Source organism: Diceros bicornis, chromosome 37 (assembly GCF_020826845.1).
Source record: "Diceros bicornis minor isolate mBicDic1 chromosome 37, mDicBic1.mat.cur, whole genome shotgun sequence".
NCBI classification, from domain to species: domain Eukaryota; kingdom Metazoa; phylum Chordata; class Mammalia; order Perissodactyla; family Rhinocerotidae; genus Diceros; species Diceros bicornis.
This window is the reverse complement of record NC_080776.1, coordinates 12384700-12403121: the sequence shown is the minus strand read 5'-3', so window position 1 is coordinate 12403121 and position 18422 is coordinate 12384700. Positions and strand designations below refer to the sequence as shown.

Here is an 18422-nt window from a genome sequence, read left to right as displayed (position 1 = left end):
GAGTCAGGGTCTAAGGTCTTTATGAAATAAAATTATGCTTGTTAAAGAAGCCTTGGGCAGCGACGGTGGGACTGGACCAGGGTGGGGGGAATAGTTGCTCGGGCCCCTTGTTCCAGTTTCTTCTGAGACAGATGCTCCAGAAAGAGTGGCTACACCCATTCCTTGCATCTGAATGAGAGGCCTGAATGATCTTCCCCACAAACATCTGCTTCCCCATCTCCATAACCCACTTTAAAGAGAAAAGAAAGACACGTAGCTGTCTTTTTCCGGAAGTGGGTTTTCTGTGCCCTCTCTTCATGTCCGCACATTCTCCTGTTTACTTTGGTTTTAATTTTAACCTGAGTTCCCAAGATCATTTTTATTAAAACCTATGGAAATTAAAAAGTAGCCCCAGATAAAAGAAGTACCAAAACGCTCAAGAGAGATCTGCTTCATTCCATATTTAAGTCTGTGGATGTATTTGGAGAGAACTTTTTTTTTTTGAACAGTTTTATTTATTGTTTTGTGAGGAAGATCAGCCCTGAGCTAACATCCACGCTAATCCTCCTCTTTTTGCTGAGGAAGACCGGCTCTGAGCTAACATCTATTGCCAATCCCCCTCCCTTTTTTTTTTTCCCCAAAGCCCCAGTAGTTAGTTGTATGTCATAGTTGCACATCCTTCTAGTTGCTGTATGTGGGACGCGGCCTCAGCATGGCCAGAGAAGCGGTGTGTTGGTGCGTGCCCGGGATCCGAACCCGGGCTGCCAGCAGCGGAGCACACGCACTTAACTGCTAAGCCACAGGGCCGGCCCTGGAGAGAACTTCTTTATAACGTGAAGCAGCGGGTTAGCAAATGGAGAACGCCCTCCTCTTCTCTTCTTTCGTCTTAGAAGCCACCAGACACACTGTGAGACGGGACAGGATAGCAGGGACACACCTTGGTAGGTAGAATAGTAAGCTTGGCTCCTAATTGCTCCTGTAGTATTTTCAAGATCTAGAAGTCAGGGCCAGAATTAGAGTGGCGCAAAGAAGAAGGGTCACGCAAATCCAGGGTCAGAGCTGGTCTTCATTTAAAATTTGGATATTTTGTTCATCGTGGAAAATTTTCGCATTAATTTTGATTTTTTTAAAGTGTTGCATTAAAATCCTTTATCTTGCTTCCTGAGTTCTTCAGTGTCCCTTCCGTTTCGTGCCTCACTTGCCTTACTCTGTACATGGCCCTGACTCTAGTCGCCTTCAGCACCACCCGTCTCTCCTTGAGTTAGAATTTGCATTTTTTTTTTTTTTTTTTTTGTGAGGAGATCAGCCCTGAGCTAACATCCGCCAATCCTCCTCTTTTTTTTTTTTTTTTGCTGAGGAAGACGGCCCTGGGCTAACATCCGTGCCCATCTTCCTCCACTTTATATGGGACGCCGCCACAGCATGGCCTACCAAGCAGTGCGTCGGTGCGCGCCCGGGATCCGAACCAGCGAACCCTGGGCCGCCGCAGCGGAGCGCGCGCACCTAACCGCTTGCGCCACCGGGCTGGCCCCGCATTTTTTTTTTTTTGATGAGGAAGATTCACTCTGAGCTAACACCTGTTGCCAATCTTCCTCTTTTTTTTTTTTGTGAGGAAGATTAGCCCTGAGCTAAATCTGTGCCACTCTTCCTCTCCTTTGTATATGGGTCGCCGCCACAGCGTGGCTGATGAGTGGTGTAGGTCTGCACCAGGGATCTGAACCCGACAACCTGGGCTGCTGAAGCAGAGAGCGCTGAACTTAATCCCTATGCCACGGGGCTGGCCCCAGGATTTGCATTTTTAAGAGGAGAGCATGATGTTGCTCTCTGAGTCTTGTGCGGCCACAAGCCCCCTTTCTCAGGGTTTACTTCCTCCCACTTCTCTGCCTCTGCCCATTTTGACAAACTCTCCCCCTAAATCTGTTCACCTCCGCTGCGTCTGCCCTGCCACCTTTCCCATGCTAACCAGGCACCAGGAAGAGGGCTAGTGAAGGGTGGCCTTTCCCCGAGGGGCCTTTTGATAATGCAATTTTTGGGCTTCACGTGGGGAGGAAGACAATTAGCAGGGGCCTATTCCCTCTTAGAGAAATCTTTCTTGCACCAATTATGATGATAAATAGCGGCCTATGGTATATCATGGCAGCTTGTGCTCCGAAACGTCAAGAAAATAGAATTCTGAGGTAATTTTAACTGTGCTAACCGTGGCAGCCCTGGAAAAAAATCCCTAACATGGTAAAATGGTGGACGGACCTTTAAATACAAGTGTGTCTCTCTGTGCCCATCAGGGCCCGTGGCCTAGAACAATATGAAAGGAAGTAGGCCAATGACTCCAGACTCTTCTAACCTGGCAAGACCCTTACCCTACAAGTGCAGCTGAGACCCCTGAATTTCAGGCCCATCTCTGTGAGGACCTAAGTAGAGAAGTGTGTCCACACACTCACATCCTTGACTCTGGCTGTTTTCCCTACACTGCTTGCTGCGTCACCAGTAAACCAACATGAAAATAAATGACTGTTGTTATTCTAGCCCATCTTCAAAGTCATGAGGGTCTAGCCCAGCTCAGACTCCTTGATATTACCTTAATGATTCATTACAGTTATTATGCATTTGCTATAAAATAATGATTACTTAACTCATTGGCCTGATGGGAAATACAATTACATATGCAAGTAGCTTTATAAAAATATAGCGTGAAGAACACGCTGACACACTGGCTGCAATACTATTCACGCAATCACCCCAACACCTGACCACAAAGCCTTACCAGGACCGTGTGCATCCCCGTGTAAAGTCTGCTGAGACACACCAAGGTGGAAAACACCACAGCCATCATCAGTCCCAAAACAAAAGGATACTGCGGGGGAAGAAGAGAAAACAAGGAAATTAGATCATGCCTGGACACGTGCAATTTGATGCCCTAGAAGGAAATAGGATTCCTGATCCCAAAACTGCTAGTCTTAATCTTGTATTCCCTAGACCAGCAATCTGATGATCTAAAACCACTCAAAAAATGGGAAACTGAGGAAAGAGAAGGGGAAGATAGGAATATAGTTCTGGGAGGAAGTTTCACAACATATTAACATGCAAATAAGACATAGGAGAACTTGACTTTCAGACTGATGACCATGGCTATGGTGCTGGCAGTTCTTGTTTTCTTTGGTAGGAAGGATCGTCGATGAGCTAACATCTGTGCCAGTCTTCCTCTATTTTGTATGGGGGACACCACCACAGCATGGCTCGATGAGCAGTGTGTAGGTCCACACGCGGAATCCAAACACGTGAACCCGGGGCTGCTGAAATGGAGTGTGTGAACTTAACCATTGCACCACTAGGCCAGCCCTAGTGCTGGCAGTTTTAATGGAGTCAATAATTTTTTATTTCTACCTTGTTTTAGATTAAAACTTATGAAGTATACAGTATTGAGAAGGGGCAAGGTGGATGGACAGTGCTATAATCTGGAAGTCCAACCAGCTACTTCTGCGCCACGAGCTGCAGTGATACAGCTTAGCAACAATTGGCTCCCTGAGGAAGACCAGGGACAATGGGCCCAAGCTGAGACTGGGCATATTTATGTACAGATGTCAAGGCCAAAGTTCAGGCTTCACTAAATCTCAACATTTACTGGTGGTAATAAAAGCAGTTGGAGAAATCTGGCTAATGACGAGTCATATAAGGAATATACGGATATTATGCTTATAAACTAGACATAGAGATATAGTCCACATGCTTCAAGGACTCATGTCTGTGGTCTTCCATGATGATAAGAATAAAGATGACAGAGAACTGTCTATATTACTCAAAGTATTTTATAGTCACTACCTCATTTAATCTGCACACAACCCTGTGAAGTAGGTGCTATTATGAGCCCCATTCTACAAATGAGGAAAACTCTTAACCCCAGAAATAAGTTACATTAGTATTGAACTTGAGCACAAAGATGCAAGATGCTTTCCCATCAATCATCCCATGTGATCCTCACATCAAGAGCTGGGGTTCAGAGAGGTGAAATGACTTGCCCAAGGTCACACAGCCAGTAAGTGACAGAGCTAGAACCAGAAGCTACGCCTTCTGAGGCCAAGTCCAGCGTGTTCTTTCCAATGTAACACGTGAGTACAATAACACAGGGTTGTGCATCTTTTCCTAAGATTTATCATTAACTGCATCTCGATTTTAATTGAAAAAGTGTTAAAAAGTAATGAGTCAATGCATTCAGAAGTCAAAGTTTGGGCATTAGCCTAAACACAGATTTATATAAATAAACCCATGTTTAGATGGGTTTATTTAGATCAGCATAGTATATTTGTCATTAAAAATTAAATAGGAAAGAAGTCCATAAAAACTCAGGCCTTAGGAAAACTGCTGCATCACATGAGCTGAAAAGAATTTTTTTTTTTTTTTTGTGAAGAGGACTAGCCCTGAGCTAACATCCGATGCCAATCCTCCCCTTTTTTCTTGAGGAAGATTGGCCCTGGGCTAACACCCGTGCCCATCTTCCTCTACTTTTTATATGGGACGCCGCCACAGCATGGCTTAACAAGCGGTGCGTCGGTGCGCGCCTGGGATCCGAACCTGCGAACCCCGGGCCACCGAAGCAGAGCGCGGGCACTTAACCACTTGGGCCACTGGGCTGGCCCCCATGAAAAGAATTTTTTAAGAAGGACCAGGTGGCCTTAAAATGTGTGTATAAATGGTGGTGGTTGTTTTCTTGGAGTCAGCCTGTACTTGCTGCTTTTTTCGTAAGTCAGATCAGCATGTTCGCAGGCCTCTCTGGATCTCTGGATGCTGAAAGCAGCCCAGTGGGGGCTGATGCTGGTCCCATCGCATCCTTCTGGGACAGATGACACTGGGTATGACAAGGCTCAGAAGTCTGCATTACAGTAATTCAGACAGTGCTGGGGAGCTCAGCCATTTTTTTTGACCCTGGCACAACAATTAAGTAAGTTATCATGAAAGATTGTACATTCATTTGGATGAATTCCTTATACTTGTCTCTTGCCCATCTAGGAAACCAACCTCTGACCCCAGGTGACCAGGTGGAAGACGGCAGAGGTAGAGCCAGGACCTGACACTTATCTTGTCCCCTTCCAACCGCATCAGGCTGACTCCTCTATTTCTGCACCACCTGGAATATGCAACGTCCCTGGGCTTGTGGGATAAAGGCACAGGGCGAAACAATACTGTCATTGACATACAAACCGCTAGATTTAATGAAATCTAAATTTTCCAGTGGGTAAAAGGTAAAATTGATGAAATTAAACACAAAATTAGAACAAGGCTTCTCAGATAGGAGAAACAAAACTTCACTGCAGCACTAATATAACTTTTAAGTCTATGACTATTATTGGCATCTAAGCAGATATTAATTAAGTGAAATTCTTCCATTTTCAACATTAATCTCCTGTCATTCAGATAATTTTCTAGAAAACGTGGAGCCATTATTTCTAATGGTTCCAACCAGGGGCAGAGGCATGCTTGTGGGCTAATTTGGGGCGCAGACTCTTTTCTGCCCTGGGCGCTGGGGAGTGTAGCAGGAGGATTTGGCGGAATCATCTCAGCCCTGGGGGGTCACTTACTAGGATCATAAACCCCTCGTGTCGGGTGCAAACAGAGGGTGAGAACACCAATTCAAGTGCTGTCTCGTCAGGCAGCTCAGGGTGAAAACTACACACCCTGGTTCCCAGAACAGTCCACGTCACGCTTGTTGCACTGGTGTCATTATTAATGGCATCTACTTTCACTCTCAGGCACAACCTGATTTGGATGCTAAATTATATGGTCACTTTATTTGTGAAGAAGTTGTCAACAATGGCTCAATAGGTTTTAGTTCCCCCTAGTCTTTATTTCATGCACCCCAAAAAAGAAAATTCTGAAGCGAAACCTCTCTTTGCTGCCTGGTTGCATGGAGAGCCTTACGCGGGAGGAAGAGGAGGCAGGGCGCCTCACCTGGTATCTGTCCATAGTCGAGATGAGGCTGGTGAAGGAAATGGCCGTGGCTGCCATGGCGTGGGTAGACGGCATTCCATACTCGGTAATCACTCTCTTCTCCAGTTTCACAACAGGAGGGGAGGACGGGCGGGGCCATTTCAAGATGTCCTTGGCTACCTGGCCAATATACATCACCAACTGCAAAACCAAAGAGTGAGGTGAGTCCAACCAATAAGTAAAATGAATGAACTCCTAGATTTCATGAATTTATTCTGGGTTTCCCTGTTTGTTGGCTGAAATCACCTTTCTCTCTGACCCAGCTACCTATGGGGAAAGTCTTATAGGATGATATTTAATTGGTAAAAAGAGAAGCAGGGCTTCTGGATTCCACACGGCAACTAAGACAAGACACTAACACATATTTTATTTATTTCAGGGCCAGCCCCGTGGCTTAGTGGTTAAGTTCGTGCGCTCCGCTACTGGCGGCCCGGGTTCAGATCCCGGGTGCGCACCGACGCACAGCTTCTCCGGCCATGCTGAGGCCGCGTCCCACAGACAGCAACTAGAAGGATGTGCAACTATGACGTACAACTATCTACCGGGGCTTTGGGGAAAAAAAAATTAAAAATTATTTATTTCAGTCATATATTTAACAAACATTTATATATATAGTATGTGTGCCATGCATAGTTCTAAGAGCTTTACAAATATCAACTCACTTAATCCAATAACACCTCTAGAATGTAGACCCATTTTACAGATGAGTAAACCATTGTGTACAGTCAGTAAGTGGCAGGACTCACTGCATTTGAAGCAAGGAGTTCAGCTTCAAAAGCTGTGCCTTAAACTACTACATGACAGTACCTCCAAACACAGGATGCTCCTGGACTAAAGATGATCTAATACACAAATCAGATAGCGCTTGTTCTCAAGTTTTAGCCAGAAAAGTGACTGTTCTTATGGAACTTTTAGTTAAACAATTTTTGAATGCTGCTGTTACTCCTGATGTATGTAGGTGACATACTGGATTTAATTTCACTTCATTCAATAATCAGAAGCATCAGAAAAATGAACGGTTTGGTATTTTCAACCCTAAAATAAAGACAATTCAATCTGGAGGTTTTTCAGATGACTTTTTCATGATGCCGTTCATGAAGAAATTCCTCCCTCTTCATTTTTCCTTAAAGCAGAAGATAGAAATCAGAATTTAATTTCCATACCCTACAGAGACGCATAGGACTGTTAACAATAGACGTATTTATTTTGTCAGAGAGCTTACAGGACAATTTCATGATCTGTTATAAAAGAGGGAAGAGCCACCTGTTTACATAAGCCTCTGCATTTGCAACTCAAAGTGTGGTCTGAATTGGCAGCATCAGCCACCTGAGCACTGTTTTAAAATGCACATCCTCAGGAGCTGGCCCGGTGGCCTAGTGGTTAAGTTTGTCAGGCTCCGCTTCTGCAGCCCAGGTTTGGTTCCCGGGCACCGACGTACACCATTCGTTGGTGGCCACACTGTGGCGGCGACCCACATACAAAATAGAGGAAGACTGGTACAGATGTTAGCTCAGGGAGAATCTTCCTCACCAAAAACAAAAGAAAGAAAGAAAACGTACTCTCACGGGGGACGCCCGGTGCATAGCGGTTAAGTTCGCGTGTTTCACTTCGGCGGCCCGGGATTCACAGGTCTGGATCCCGGGCACAGACCTACGGACCACTTGTCAGGCCATGCTGTGGCGGGCGTCCCACATATAAAGTAGAGGAAGATGGGCATGGATGTTAGCCCAGGGCCAATCTTCCTCAGCAAAAAGAGGAGCACTGGCAACAGATGTTAGCTCAGGGCTGATCTTCCTCACACACACACACACACACACACACACACACACACACACAAAATGCACACTCTCAGGCCCCAGTCTGGATCTACTGAATTAGAACCCCCATTTTCACAAGACCCCCAGGCGGTTCGTGTGCACGTGAGACTTTGAGAAGCTCTGTGTTACACCGTATTCTTGCACAGGTCACTTTGTCGTGAGCTTTAATCACAAACCTCCTCAACTTACCCTGATCGTATAGATCTTTCTAGGGCTTTATTTAGCTCGTGATGGATGGAGTTACCTTGCTTTGGAACAAAACCCACTACGAAGAGCTATTTCAAAATAATTTTGATTAGTCAGCCAGACTGCTTCGGGGTTTCCCACATCCTGGGGCTTTCCTTTAACTCATTTCGTTGCTGGTTAATTCTGAGCATTATTCCAGCACACTCAGCAGCCCCCAGAAGGCTCTGCATAAGTTTTGTGCTCCCTTCCACTTTGCTCCAGGTCAAAAACCAAGAGAGAGGTTAAGTTTCAAAGTTCTAAGCGGACTTCGAAACTTAACCTCTTTACCATCCCCTTCTTGCCGGGAACCAGTGTCCTGGAAACGGCTCACTCTTTTATGTTTCTGCCTCCCTCCTGCGAACCTGTAAAAACCACATCAGACTGACTTCTATCTGGGGAGTTGAAAAACCTGTGGACATTAGTGAATTTCTCAGAAGCTGCTTGAGACCTATCTCTCCACCCTGCCCCTGCCCCACTCACCAACATAGACAAAACATTACAGGCATAATGACTAGCTCTAGTTCACTCAAAAATATTTAAAAATTCCCAGACAGGAAACCTTAAAATCATAAAGCGAAGACGGACTGGGAGGCCATCATTCAGACAAAGTTGAACGTCCTTGAAATTTCACGAGTTCCTTAGACTTCATTTATATTTCACCTTCCATGTTCGAAGGATGTTTTTAAGATGAGGACAACTGTTCATTTCATTTAAAAATATTTCCACACTACACCTTGTTTCTGATTAATAAGTGTCAAATAATGACGGCAATGACAGCTCTCTTTAAACAAGAGAAACTAGGGCTATATTTTTCACATCAAAGGTAGGATGCTGAGTCCTGTCTCTGCCACTCCATTCATTATTGTAAACCTACGATGTGCCAAGCCCTGTATTAGGTCCCCATCCTTGAGTGGGGAGAAGTCACCCAGACAGAGGAGCTCATCATAATGCAAATACGCTTTGAAAAAAATTATCCATAGAACATATACAGACACACACACACACACACACACACACATATGGAGAGAGAGAGAGAGAGACTTTGGTTCAACCTGGAGGGCCAGGAATGCTAGGGCTGATCCTTAAAGGAAGATGGTTTAACTAAGATGAGGGATGGGTAGAGAGGCATCCAGTTTGCAAGGATAGCACGAACAAATGCTTGGAGAAGTGATACTGGGTGGTATGTAACGGGAGCTCCTAAGAGGTTAGGACCACTGGCCTTTAAACTGTGAGGTGCACCACTACACATCTAATAGAATGGCTAAGATTAAAAGGACTGGGGCCGGCCTGGTGGCATAGTGGTTCAGTTCATGGGCTCCACTTTGGTGGCCCGGGGTTCGTGAGTTCGGATCCCGGGCATGGACGTACACACCGCTCATCAAGCCATGCTGTGGCAGCATCCTGTATGCAAAATAGAGGAAGATGGGCACAGATGTTAGCTCAGGGACAATCTTCCTCAAGAGAAAAAAAAAAAACGAGGAAGATTGGCAATAGATGTTAGCGGTTAGCTTAGGGCCAACCTTCCCCACCAAAATAAATAAATAAAAATAAAAAGACTGAGGATACCAGATGTATGATGGGGAGCACCTGGAATTCTCATACACTGCTGGAGGAGATGCGAAATGGTAGGACCACTTTGGAAAACAGTAGCAGTTTCTTAAAAAGTTTAACATATACTTTCCATATGATCCAGCCATGCAATTCCTAGGTATTTACCCCTGAAGAACGAAAGCACAAGTCACACAAAGATTTGTACATGAATGTTAAGGCAGCTTCTTTGTAATAGCCCCAAACTGGAAACAACCCAATTTCCAGCAACAGGTGACTCAATAAATAAACTGTGGTATAATCATACCACTGAATAGTTCTCAGCAACAGAAAAAGGAACTGTGGATACATGCTACCACATGGATGAATCTCAAAATAATTATGCTGAATGAAGAAGCCAGACCAAACACAAACGACAGAAAAGTACATATTATATGGTTCCGTTTATATAAAATTCTTGAAAATGCAAACGACTTTATAGGACAGAAAGCAGATCAGTGGTTGCCAAGAAGGGGGGAAAGAAATTACTAAGGGGCAGGAGGAGACTTCTGGGGGTGATGGATATCTATCTTAATTATGGTGACGCTTTCAGAGGTGTGTATGTACATCAAAATGTGCCAAATTGTACATTTCAAATATGTGCAAACTTTGTGAATACACTAAAAATTATTGAATGGTGTGCTTTAAATGAGTGAATTGTACAGTTTGCAAATGATACCTCAACAAAGCTGTTATATAGTGCAGTTTACTGTATGTCAATCGCATCTTGAACAGCAGTTGTCTTAGTCAGCCTGGGCTGTTATAACAACCAACCACAGACTGAGTGGCTTATAAACAACAGAAATTTATTTCTCACATTCTGGAGGATGGGAAGTCCAAGATCAAGGTGCCAGTAGATTTGGTGTCTGGTGAGGACCAGCTTCCTGGTTCATAGATGGTCATCTTCTCAGCTGTGTCCTCACATTGTGGAAGGAGTGAGAGAGCTCTCTGGAGTCTTTTTACAAGAGCACTAATCCCATTCATGATGGTTCCATCCTTGTGACCAAAGCACCTCCCAAATGCCCCACCTCCTAATACCATCACCTTGGGCAGTAAGTTTCCACATTTTAAATTTCAAAAGTTTTTCTGAAATGTGAGGAACAGATCTGCAGGGTGGGCCTGGCCATGAGACACCACATTGAACAGCGTCTAGATCTTCAGCCCACTTGGAAGAGGTTCTGGAAAAGAGGCACCACCAGCTCTGATCTCTCTGTCTGGTAAATCCCTCTGACGCCATGGGCAGAGTGGGGGAAGGAGATCAGTTAAGAGAATATTGCAAACTCCAGGTGAGACATAAAGATGTGATCAAGGTCAACAGAAGTAGGGCAGAAGACAGATTTAACAAAGGTTTTTGTTTCTAAGATGGAAGAATGTTGAACAGGTTTATAAGTGTAGGGAGAATGGCAAAGAGAGAGAAATTACTTAAATAAGAGAGGAAAAAGAAATTGATGGACTATGGACCCAGAGGTGATCTTGTACATGGAAGTGCTTTTTAAGTTGAAAAGATCTAAACCACTGACTCTCAAAAGGGATGTGCAGTCTCCTAGGAGACATTCTTGGTTAGCTCAATGACTGCAGGTACCACTGGCATTTAGAGCAGGGATGTGCTATATGCCATTCAATGCATAAGATCATGCCACTCTATGAAAATTGTCTTTTGTGTCTAACATGACTCTTGAGTATTCTGCCAGACATTCACATAGGTGAAAAACCTATTTGTAATCCTTTGAATTGAGAGCCTAACTCTGTTTCACAAGTAAACAGCAAGTATTTTCTTGCAAAGTTTGAACATACATTGAAGTTGAGAACATATCTACTGTATAAACTGAGAGAGGATTGAATTTTGGTTTATTTGGAGCTTTATCAAGAATTATTCACCATTGGGGGAAATCGAGTCACCAATGGAAATGCTACTTATTCTATTTAAGATTCCAACACAGAGCATCTGTGCCTAAGCCACTATAGCTGGCACACTCATGGTGATGCTGTTTATAGTTTCAAGGATCTTACTATCCTATGAAATGTCCTAGTGTGGACATGCCCCAGCATTTACTTATTTTAAAAATTACCTTTGTATTACAACGCAAATTTTTTTAGCTATGTGTGTAAGTAGGTCATATTATCTATGAATTTCATTTAAAGAAAGTGAAAGGGGTATTACAATATATTTAGAATATAAAAGAAGGTGCTATTATGCTAATTTTCAGAAGCCAGACAAAAGACCACATATTGTATGATTCCGTTTATATGAAATATCCAGAATAGGCAAATCTATAAAGATAGAAACTAGATTAGTGGTTGCCTAGGGCTTGAAGGCCAGAAGTGTGAAATCAAGGCGTCAGCAGGGCCACACTCCTGGAGGTTCTAGAGCAGAGTCCTTTCTTTGCCTCTTCTGGTTTCTGGCTCTCCTTGACTTGTGGCCACATCCCTCCAATCTCTGCCTCCATGGTCACATTGTCTCGCCTTCCCTCTCTCTCCTTCTCTTCTGTCTCCACTCTCCCTCTGCCTTTCTCTTATAAGGATGCCTATCATTGGATTTAAGGCCTACGAGGATAATCCAGGATGATCTCTTCATCTCAAGATCTTTAACTTAATAACACCTGCAAGAGTCCTTTTTCCAAAAACCATAGTGTTCACAGGTCCCAGGGATTCGGATGTAGACGTGTCTTTTTGGAGGCCACCATTCGACCCACTATAGTCAGCAAATATTTAGTGAGTGAACAACCAGGCTCTGTGCTGGTTTGGGGAATACCGTGGAAAACAAGAAAGAGAAGATCTTTGCTCTCATGGAGCATATGAATTGAAACATTAGCAAAAACTATCCGTAGCTTCCTTGCATTTTATTGGTCCAATAAAACAGCATCATCATGGAAAAAAAAAAAAAGGAGGTGCTGGAACTGGCAGAATCAACAAGCTTAAGATATTAAATACATTACTATGGATGCTCAACATCACACGACATTAGGGAATTGCAAATTAAAACAACAATAAGATATCGTTACAATAAGATATCATTCTGGCCTATTAGATAGGCCAGAAACCAAAACACTGACAACACTAAACGCTGGTGAGAAGGTGAAGCCACAAGAACTCTCATTCATTGCTGGTGGGAATGCAAAATGGTACAGCCACTTTGGAAGACAGTTTGGCAGTTTCTTACTAACCTAAACATACTCTTATTATAAGATTCAGCAATCCTGCTCCTTGGTATTTACCCAAAGGAGTTGAGAAATTATATCCACACAAAACCCTGCACACATGTTCATAGCAGCTTTATACATATTTGCCAAAACTTGGAGGCAACCAAGATGTCCTACAGTGGGTGAATGGATAAATAAACTATGGTACATCCAGACAACGGAATATTATTCAGTACAAAAATGAGTTTTCAAGCCACAAAAAGACATGGAGGAATCTGAAATGCATATCACTAAGCAAAAGAAGCCAATCTGAAAATGTTATGTACTATTTGATTCTATCTATATGACATTCTGGAAAAGGCAAAATTATGGAGAAGTAAAAAGGTCGGTGGTTACCGAAGGTTGTGGGGAGGGAGACATGAACAAGTAGAGCACAGAGGATTTTTAGGGCAGTGAAATTACTCTTTATGATACTATAATGGTCGACACAGGTCATTATACATTTGTCCAAACCCATAGAATTTACAACACAAGGAAAGAACTATAATATAAACTACGGACTTTGGGTGATTATGATATGTCAATGTAGGATTATCGATTGTAACAAATGTAGCACTCCGGTGGGAATGTTGATAATGGGGGAGGCCGCGCCTGTGTGGGGGCAGCGGGTATATGGGAACTCTTTGTATTTTTTGCTCAGTTTTGCTGTGAATCTAAAACTGCTCTGAAAAATAAAGTCTATTAAAAAGAGTACTATGGCAGAAGACAATTATTTCTCCATTTAGTTCGCAGTTAAGAGTATAATGATTAACTTCATATGGCTTGTCCTAAATGGAGGACTTTGCTCTGTATTGTTGAGGGGCTCTCCTACCTAAAGGGACCAAATTAAGTTCCGTCAACCATCAAGCTCCTTTGGGCTGAGGCCCCAAAGGCCTATATGTAAAAGTAAAAATCCATGAAGAGGCAAAGAAAGAAGCAATAATAGATCATTAACGCCTAAACAACCTGGTTGGGTCCCCCATATGGTGCTGGGATCATTAGCTTTCATGATGAGAAGGTAGCCTATTTTGTTACTTCCCTGATTACAGGATAAAGGAAATACATAGGTGGAAAGAAAATTTGGTTCTCTGGGTAGTCTACTGTTGATCCCAAGCCAACAAAAGGCTTTCCTAGTAAACCAAATCTGTCAGTACAAAACGTGCTCTTACAGCATGGAATAACTTCCAACGTGGGGTCTATTCTTGATGGCTGGGCTCACTGGGGGCCAGCAGAGAAAACAGCACATTTTCTCTTGGTGTGGTAGCCTTTTCTAGTTATTACAGTCTAAAATGAGAACTTTACCGTGTCTCACACATCTCCAATTAACAGAACTTTACACTTCACACTAGTTTAAATAAAACCTAAACAGTTTAGAAAACAGAAAAATCTTTGAAATAACATTACTAGTAAAGCAGCCAGAAGATTTTAAAAGCAAAGCCATACAATTCTTTTTTTTTTTGGTGAGGAAGATTGGCCGTGAGCTAACATCCATGCCAATCCTCCTCTACTTTATATATGGAACGCCACCACAGTATGGCTTGATGAGCGGTGTGTAGGTCTATGGCCAGGATCCAAACTGGCGAACCCCAGGCTGCTGAAGCGGAGCGTGTGAACTTAACCACTACACCACTGGGCTGGCCCCGGATTCTCTTTTATACAGTGAGATTGCTGGCTGCCCCCCATTTGTCCTCCTCCCCGCAAAGCATCCCCATCCCCGTGGTGTGAAGGCTCCACTGTTATAATATAAAAGCTAAATCCTCTGCAGGATGGAGGGAGCACCAAGAGGCTCCTTTCAAATGACACCTCCCTCCTCCATCCAGACACAAATTTAGATAAATTCTAACATCTTTCTTCTGGCTACACCCATAGCTCCTTCCACCATGGGGAGATCACAGCGTAAGCAAGTAACTAACAGGAGTATATGATGTCCCTCAGGTCTCGTGAGGCAGAAACGTTGTGAATCACTGGGATTTATAGTCCATCCATGGATTTATTTTTAAAAAGTCAGGAATTAGTTATATCATTCTTTAACTGTTGGAGACTATAGAACAATGAGATGTAACCCAAAGACCACAGCTTCTCTACCAGTAGATAGACAACCTATTTGCTAATCCATCCAAATTAAGCTCATTCCCCTTCTTCTCACGTTACTAATGTGATGCTTTGGCTAACAGGAGACCAGACACCCAATCATTCCACTCCTAGAGTATACCCAAGAGAACTGAAAATATATGTCCTCACAGAAACTTGCACATGAATGTTTTTAGCATCATCTTTCACAATAGCTAAAAAGTTTAAACAACCCAAACATCCGTCAACTGATGAATGGATAAACAAAATGTGGTATATCCTTACAACAGAATGTTTTTGTTTTTCTTTTTGTTTTTGGTGAGGAAGGTCAGCTCTGAGCTAACATCCATGCTAATCCTCCTCTTTTTTGCTGAGGAAGACCGGCTCTGAGCTAACATCTATTGCCAATCCTCCTCCTTTTTTTTTTTCCCCCCAAAGCCCCAGTAGATAGTTGTATGTCATAGTTGCACATCCTTCTAGTGGCTATATGTGGGACGCGGCCTCAGCATGGCCGGAGAAGCGGTGCGTAGGTGCGCGCCCGGGATCTGAACTCCGGGCCGCCAGTAGCAGAGCGCGCGCACTTAACCGCTAAGCCACGGGGCCAGCCCCCAACAGAATGTTATTTAACTATAAAAGCAATGAAGTAGTGATATGTGCTACAACATGGATGAACCTTAAAAACAGTATGCTAAGCAAAAGAAGCCAGACATAGAAAGGACAAATATTATCTGATTCCATTTGTATGAAATATTCAGAATAGGAAAATCCATAGAGACAAAAAGGAGATCAGTGGTTGCGTAGGGCTGGTGGGAGGGGACTAGGGAGTGAGTGCTAACAGATACCGGGTTTCTTTTTGGGGAAATGAAATATTCTGGGGTTGGATAGTGATGATGTTGCACAACTTCGTGAATTTACTAAAAACCATTCAATTGTATTCTTTAAAAGCGTGACTATTAAAAAAATAAAATAAAAATGTGACTGTTATGGTAATGTGAACTGTATTGCAATTAAAAAAAGAAACTAGATATCAAAATGGGCCCTGAAAGACCTCTTCTATGTGTTCGTGTTCTAAAATGTTATTGACAATGCCTTCAAATACTGATTCAACAGAAGCAGCTATGGGGACTATTAATATTCTTTTCTTCAAAAGTCCTGCCTAGCTCTGGCCCTAGACCCCAGTTCTACAAGGCACTGAGGAGGTGACCACATGTGCCACAGAGAAAGCTGCTGAAAATCCACCTACTCAAACCCACGAGTAGGGGATTCATTTTAAGAGCAATTTTTAGCCATGGAGGCTTTCCAGATCAACAATTTTACCAAAAAGTGACTGCACTAGCCTGTGTTTCTGTTTACTCAGTGTTCAGTCTTTTTTTTCCTCCCTGGAATACACACTGCTCTGTGGTCTCCTATTTGGCTTCAGGGAGTGAATTAAAAGCACTTCTTTGTTATGGTTATTTAGGAACATTCTAGAAACTACTGGTTACCATCCAATGTGAAAAGTTGTTTTCAATTGGTGAACGTCCTCTCATACTTGAGGCATTATTTTTATTTACTTTTTAAAACTCAGAGCGCTTTTACAGTGTGTGTCATGTGGTTTGTGTGTGGGGTGGGAGGGTGGTGAATCACCAGGAGCAGCCATTGCAATTTCAATCTAATGAAATTTCATTCCATGCCTGAAGCACCAAAACAAAGAAATTACAGTGCAAACGCCATAAATCACAGAAGACTATCAGAAAACTGGTCTTTACATCTTCCAAGTTCTATGAAAATGGGGATATAATATACTAAAGCACAAATAGCAGGTGAGAGAAATAAAATAAGTTATAACATTTTCTTGTTCTTTCTAGTGTTCCATTTTTTTCAAGCTCAGGTCTGCTTCAGAAATTTCTGAAGACAAACTCTACAGGTAAAAAGATCAGTAATTAAGTAGATGTTTGCATGTCTTCAGGAAAGTTACTTCAAACCAGTTGAGTCTCCTTTTCATTATTAAGAAGGAGCTGGGTTGAATTATAACTAATATTTGTGCAGTGATTTTTTTTAGAGTGTATTTTCATAGATATTATTTATTTTAATATTCAAAGCATTTCTATTTTACAGATGAGGAAATTGAAGCTAACAGAGGGTGTCTTGCCAAAGATAATACAATCCATGTAGAGGAGCTGGACTTGAATTTTGTTTTCTGATTTCAAATCTTCTGATCTTTTCTCCATACTCCACCATCTAGCATCTGACAAATAATTCATGAGAACAGATATCTACCCTTAAAGAACCCAATTTCTATGATCCTAACCCATTAGATCCATGTAAAGTTCATTAGAGGCCACTTGACTGCCTTTGGGGCTGAGATTAAGATGTCACATCTCATGAGAAAATTGCCAAATTCTTATCCATATCATCCCACCAATAAGCAGTCCAGCAGAACGCTGGGACCAGTGTCCTTTGCTCGCCATTGGAGAGATATCACATCCAAAAGGGTGCCCATTGAAAGAATGGGTGTCTTCAGACCTAGGAAATGTAGGGCACATACAAAAGCTAAAATCATGCATAAGTCCACCATCCTTCAAACAACTAACCAACCACAAAACCTGGAAACAACTCTAAATATTCATGACAGGACACTGGTTAAATAAATTACGTGACTGCTAAAAAAGAACTATGAGATATACTGTTAAATGAAAAAAGCAAGAGGCTACAAGAGTACGGTTTGATCCTATTTGTGTTTTAAAAAAGGCGGGGAAACTACGGATGGTAGATCCACTGGGGGTTAGAACTGAGGTCTGGCGTTGGTACCTTGTATGCTGAGTTTTTCATGCAAAAACAAACAAAATTTGCTTCAGATAACAATGTAACCATTGCGAAGAAAACTTTTCTTTATTAGACTGCTCCCTCACATTTCTATGTATTTTAATTGTCAGCCCTGCTGACCATAGAAAAAATAAACTGCAAAATAATATTGAAAGATCAAAAACTTTATTTTTATAGACCCCTGAGAGCAAAAATGTAACAGATGTTAGTCACATGCCATGTTCAACGTTCTCATCTGATTAAACCATAAACTATTTCCATCTCCAAATACACTGCCACAGATCTTTGTGTTTAACCCAGGCAGCCTAGGCAACAGGCAAAAAAAAAAGCATTTAAGTATAAATCTTAATTAAATATAGTCTCAGAATATTCAGTCTGAAGGGAAGTCTATCTTCATTCTTGGCTAATTAACTACTAAGACTCTTACTGTTCCTAATTGCATTAAAAACAGTAAAACCTGCCCCAGAACTTTTTCACAGGTTAAAAACCCCAACAAATTCAGAAAAATTGCCCCAAGAAATCACCCCAAGCAATTGAAGCCAACTCAATGGGCTGAATTCTACACCAATCACCTTCTCCAATTAGCCAAACATCATCCTTGGTCTTTACAGGGCAAAAGCAGCCTAAATGACTGGCTTTTTATTTTCAAGATTGAATCAGCATGGTTTTAACCGGGACATGTCTGGACCTCCAGGGGGACACTTTCTGTGGTTCTCCTACCAAGGTGGTTTGGAGGTCTCCTCCTTGCTCCCAGATCACTCTGCCCAGTTCTCATAAGCAT

General features: G+C 42.6%; 1 protein-coding gene across 1 annotated transcript in view; it reads right to left on the bottom strand.

Annotated features, from left to right (window-relative positions):
- The window catches only part of SGPP2 (sphingosine-1-phosphate phosphatase 2), a 127202-nt gene that overhangs the window by 28581 nt on the left and 80199 nt on the right, over positions 1 to 18422 (bottom strand). Inside the window, exons 3-4 of the mRNA XM_058533091.1 lie at positions 5920 to 6099; positions 2741 to 2830 (exon numbers count right to left, since the gene is read on the bottom strand). Of these exons, the coding sequence (XP_058389074.1) occupies positions 2741 to 2830; positions 5920 to 6099 (270 nt within the window). The remainder of the gene's footprint in view (positions 1 to 2740; positions 2831 to 5919; positions 6100 to 18422) is intronic.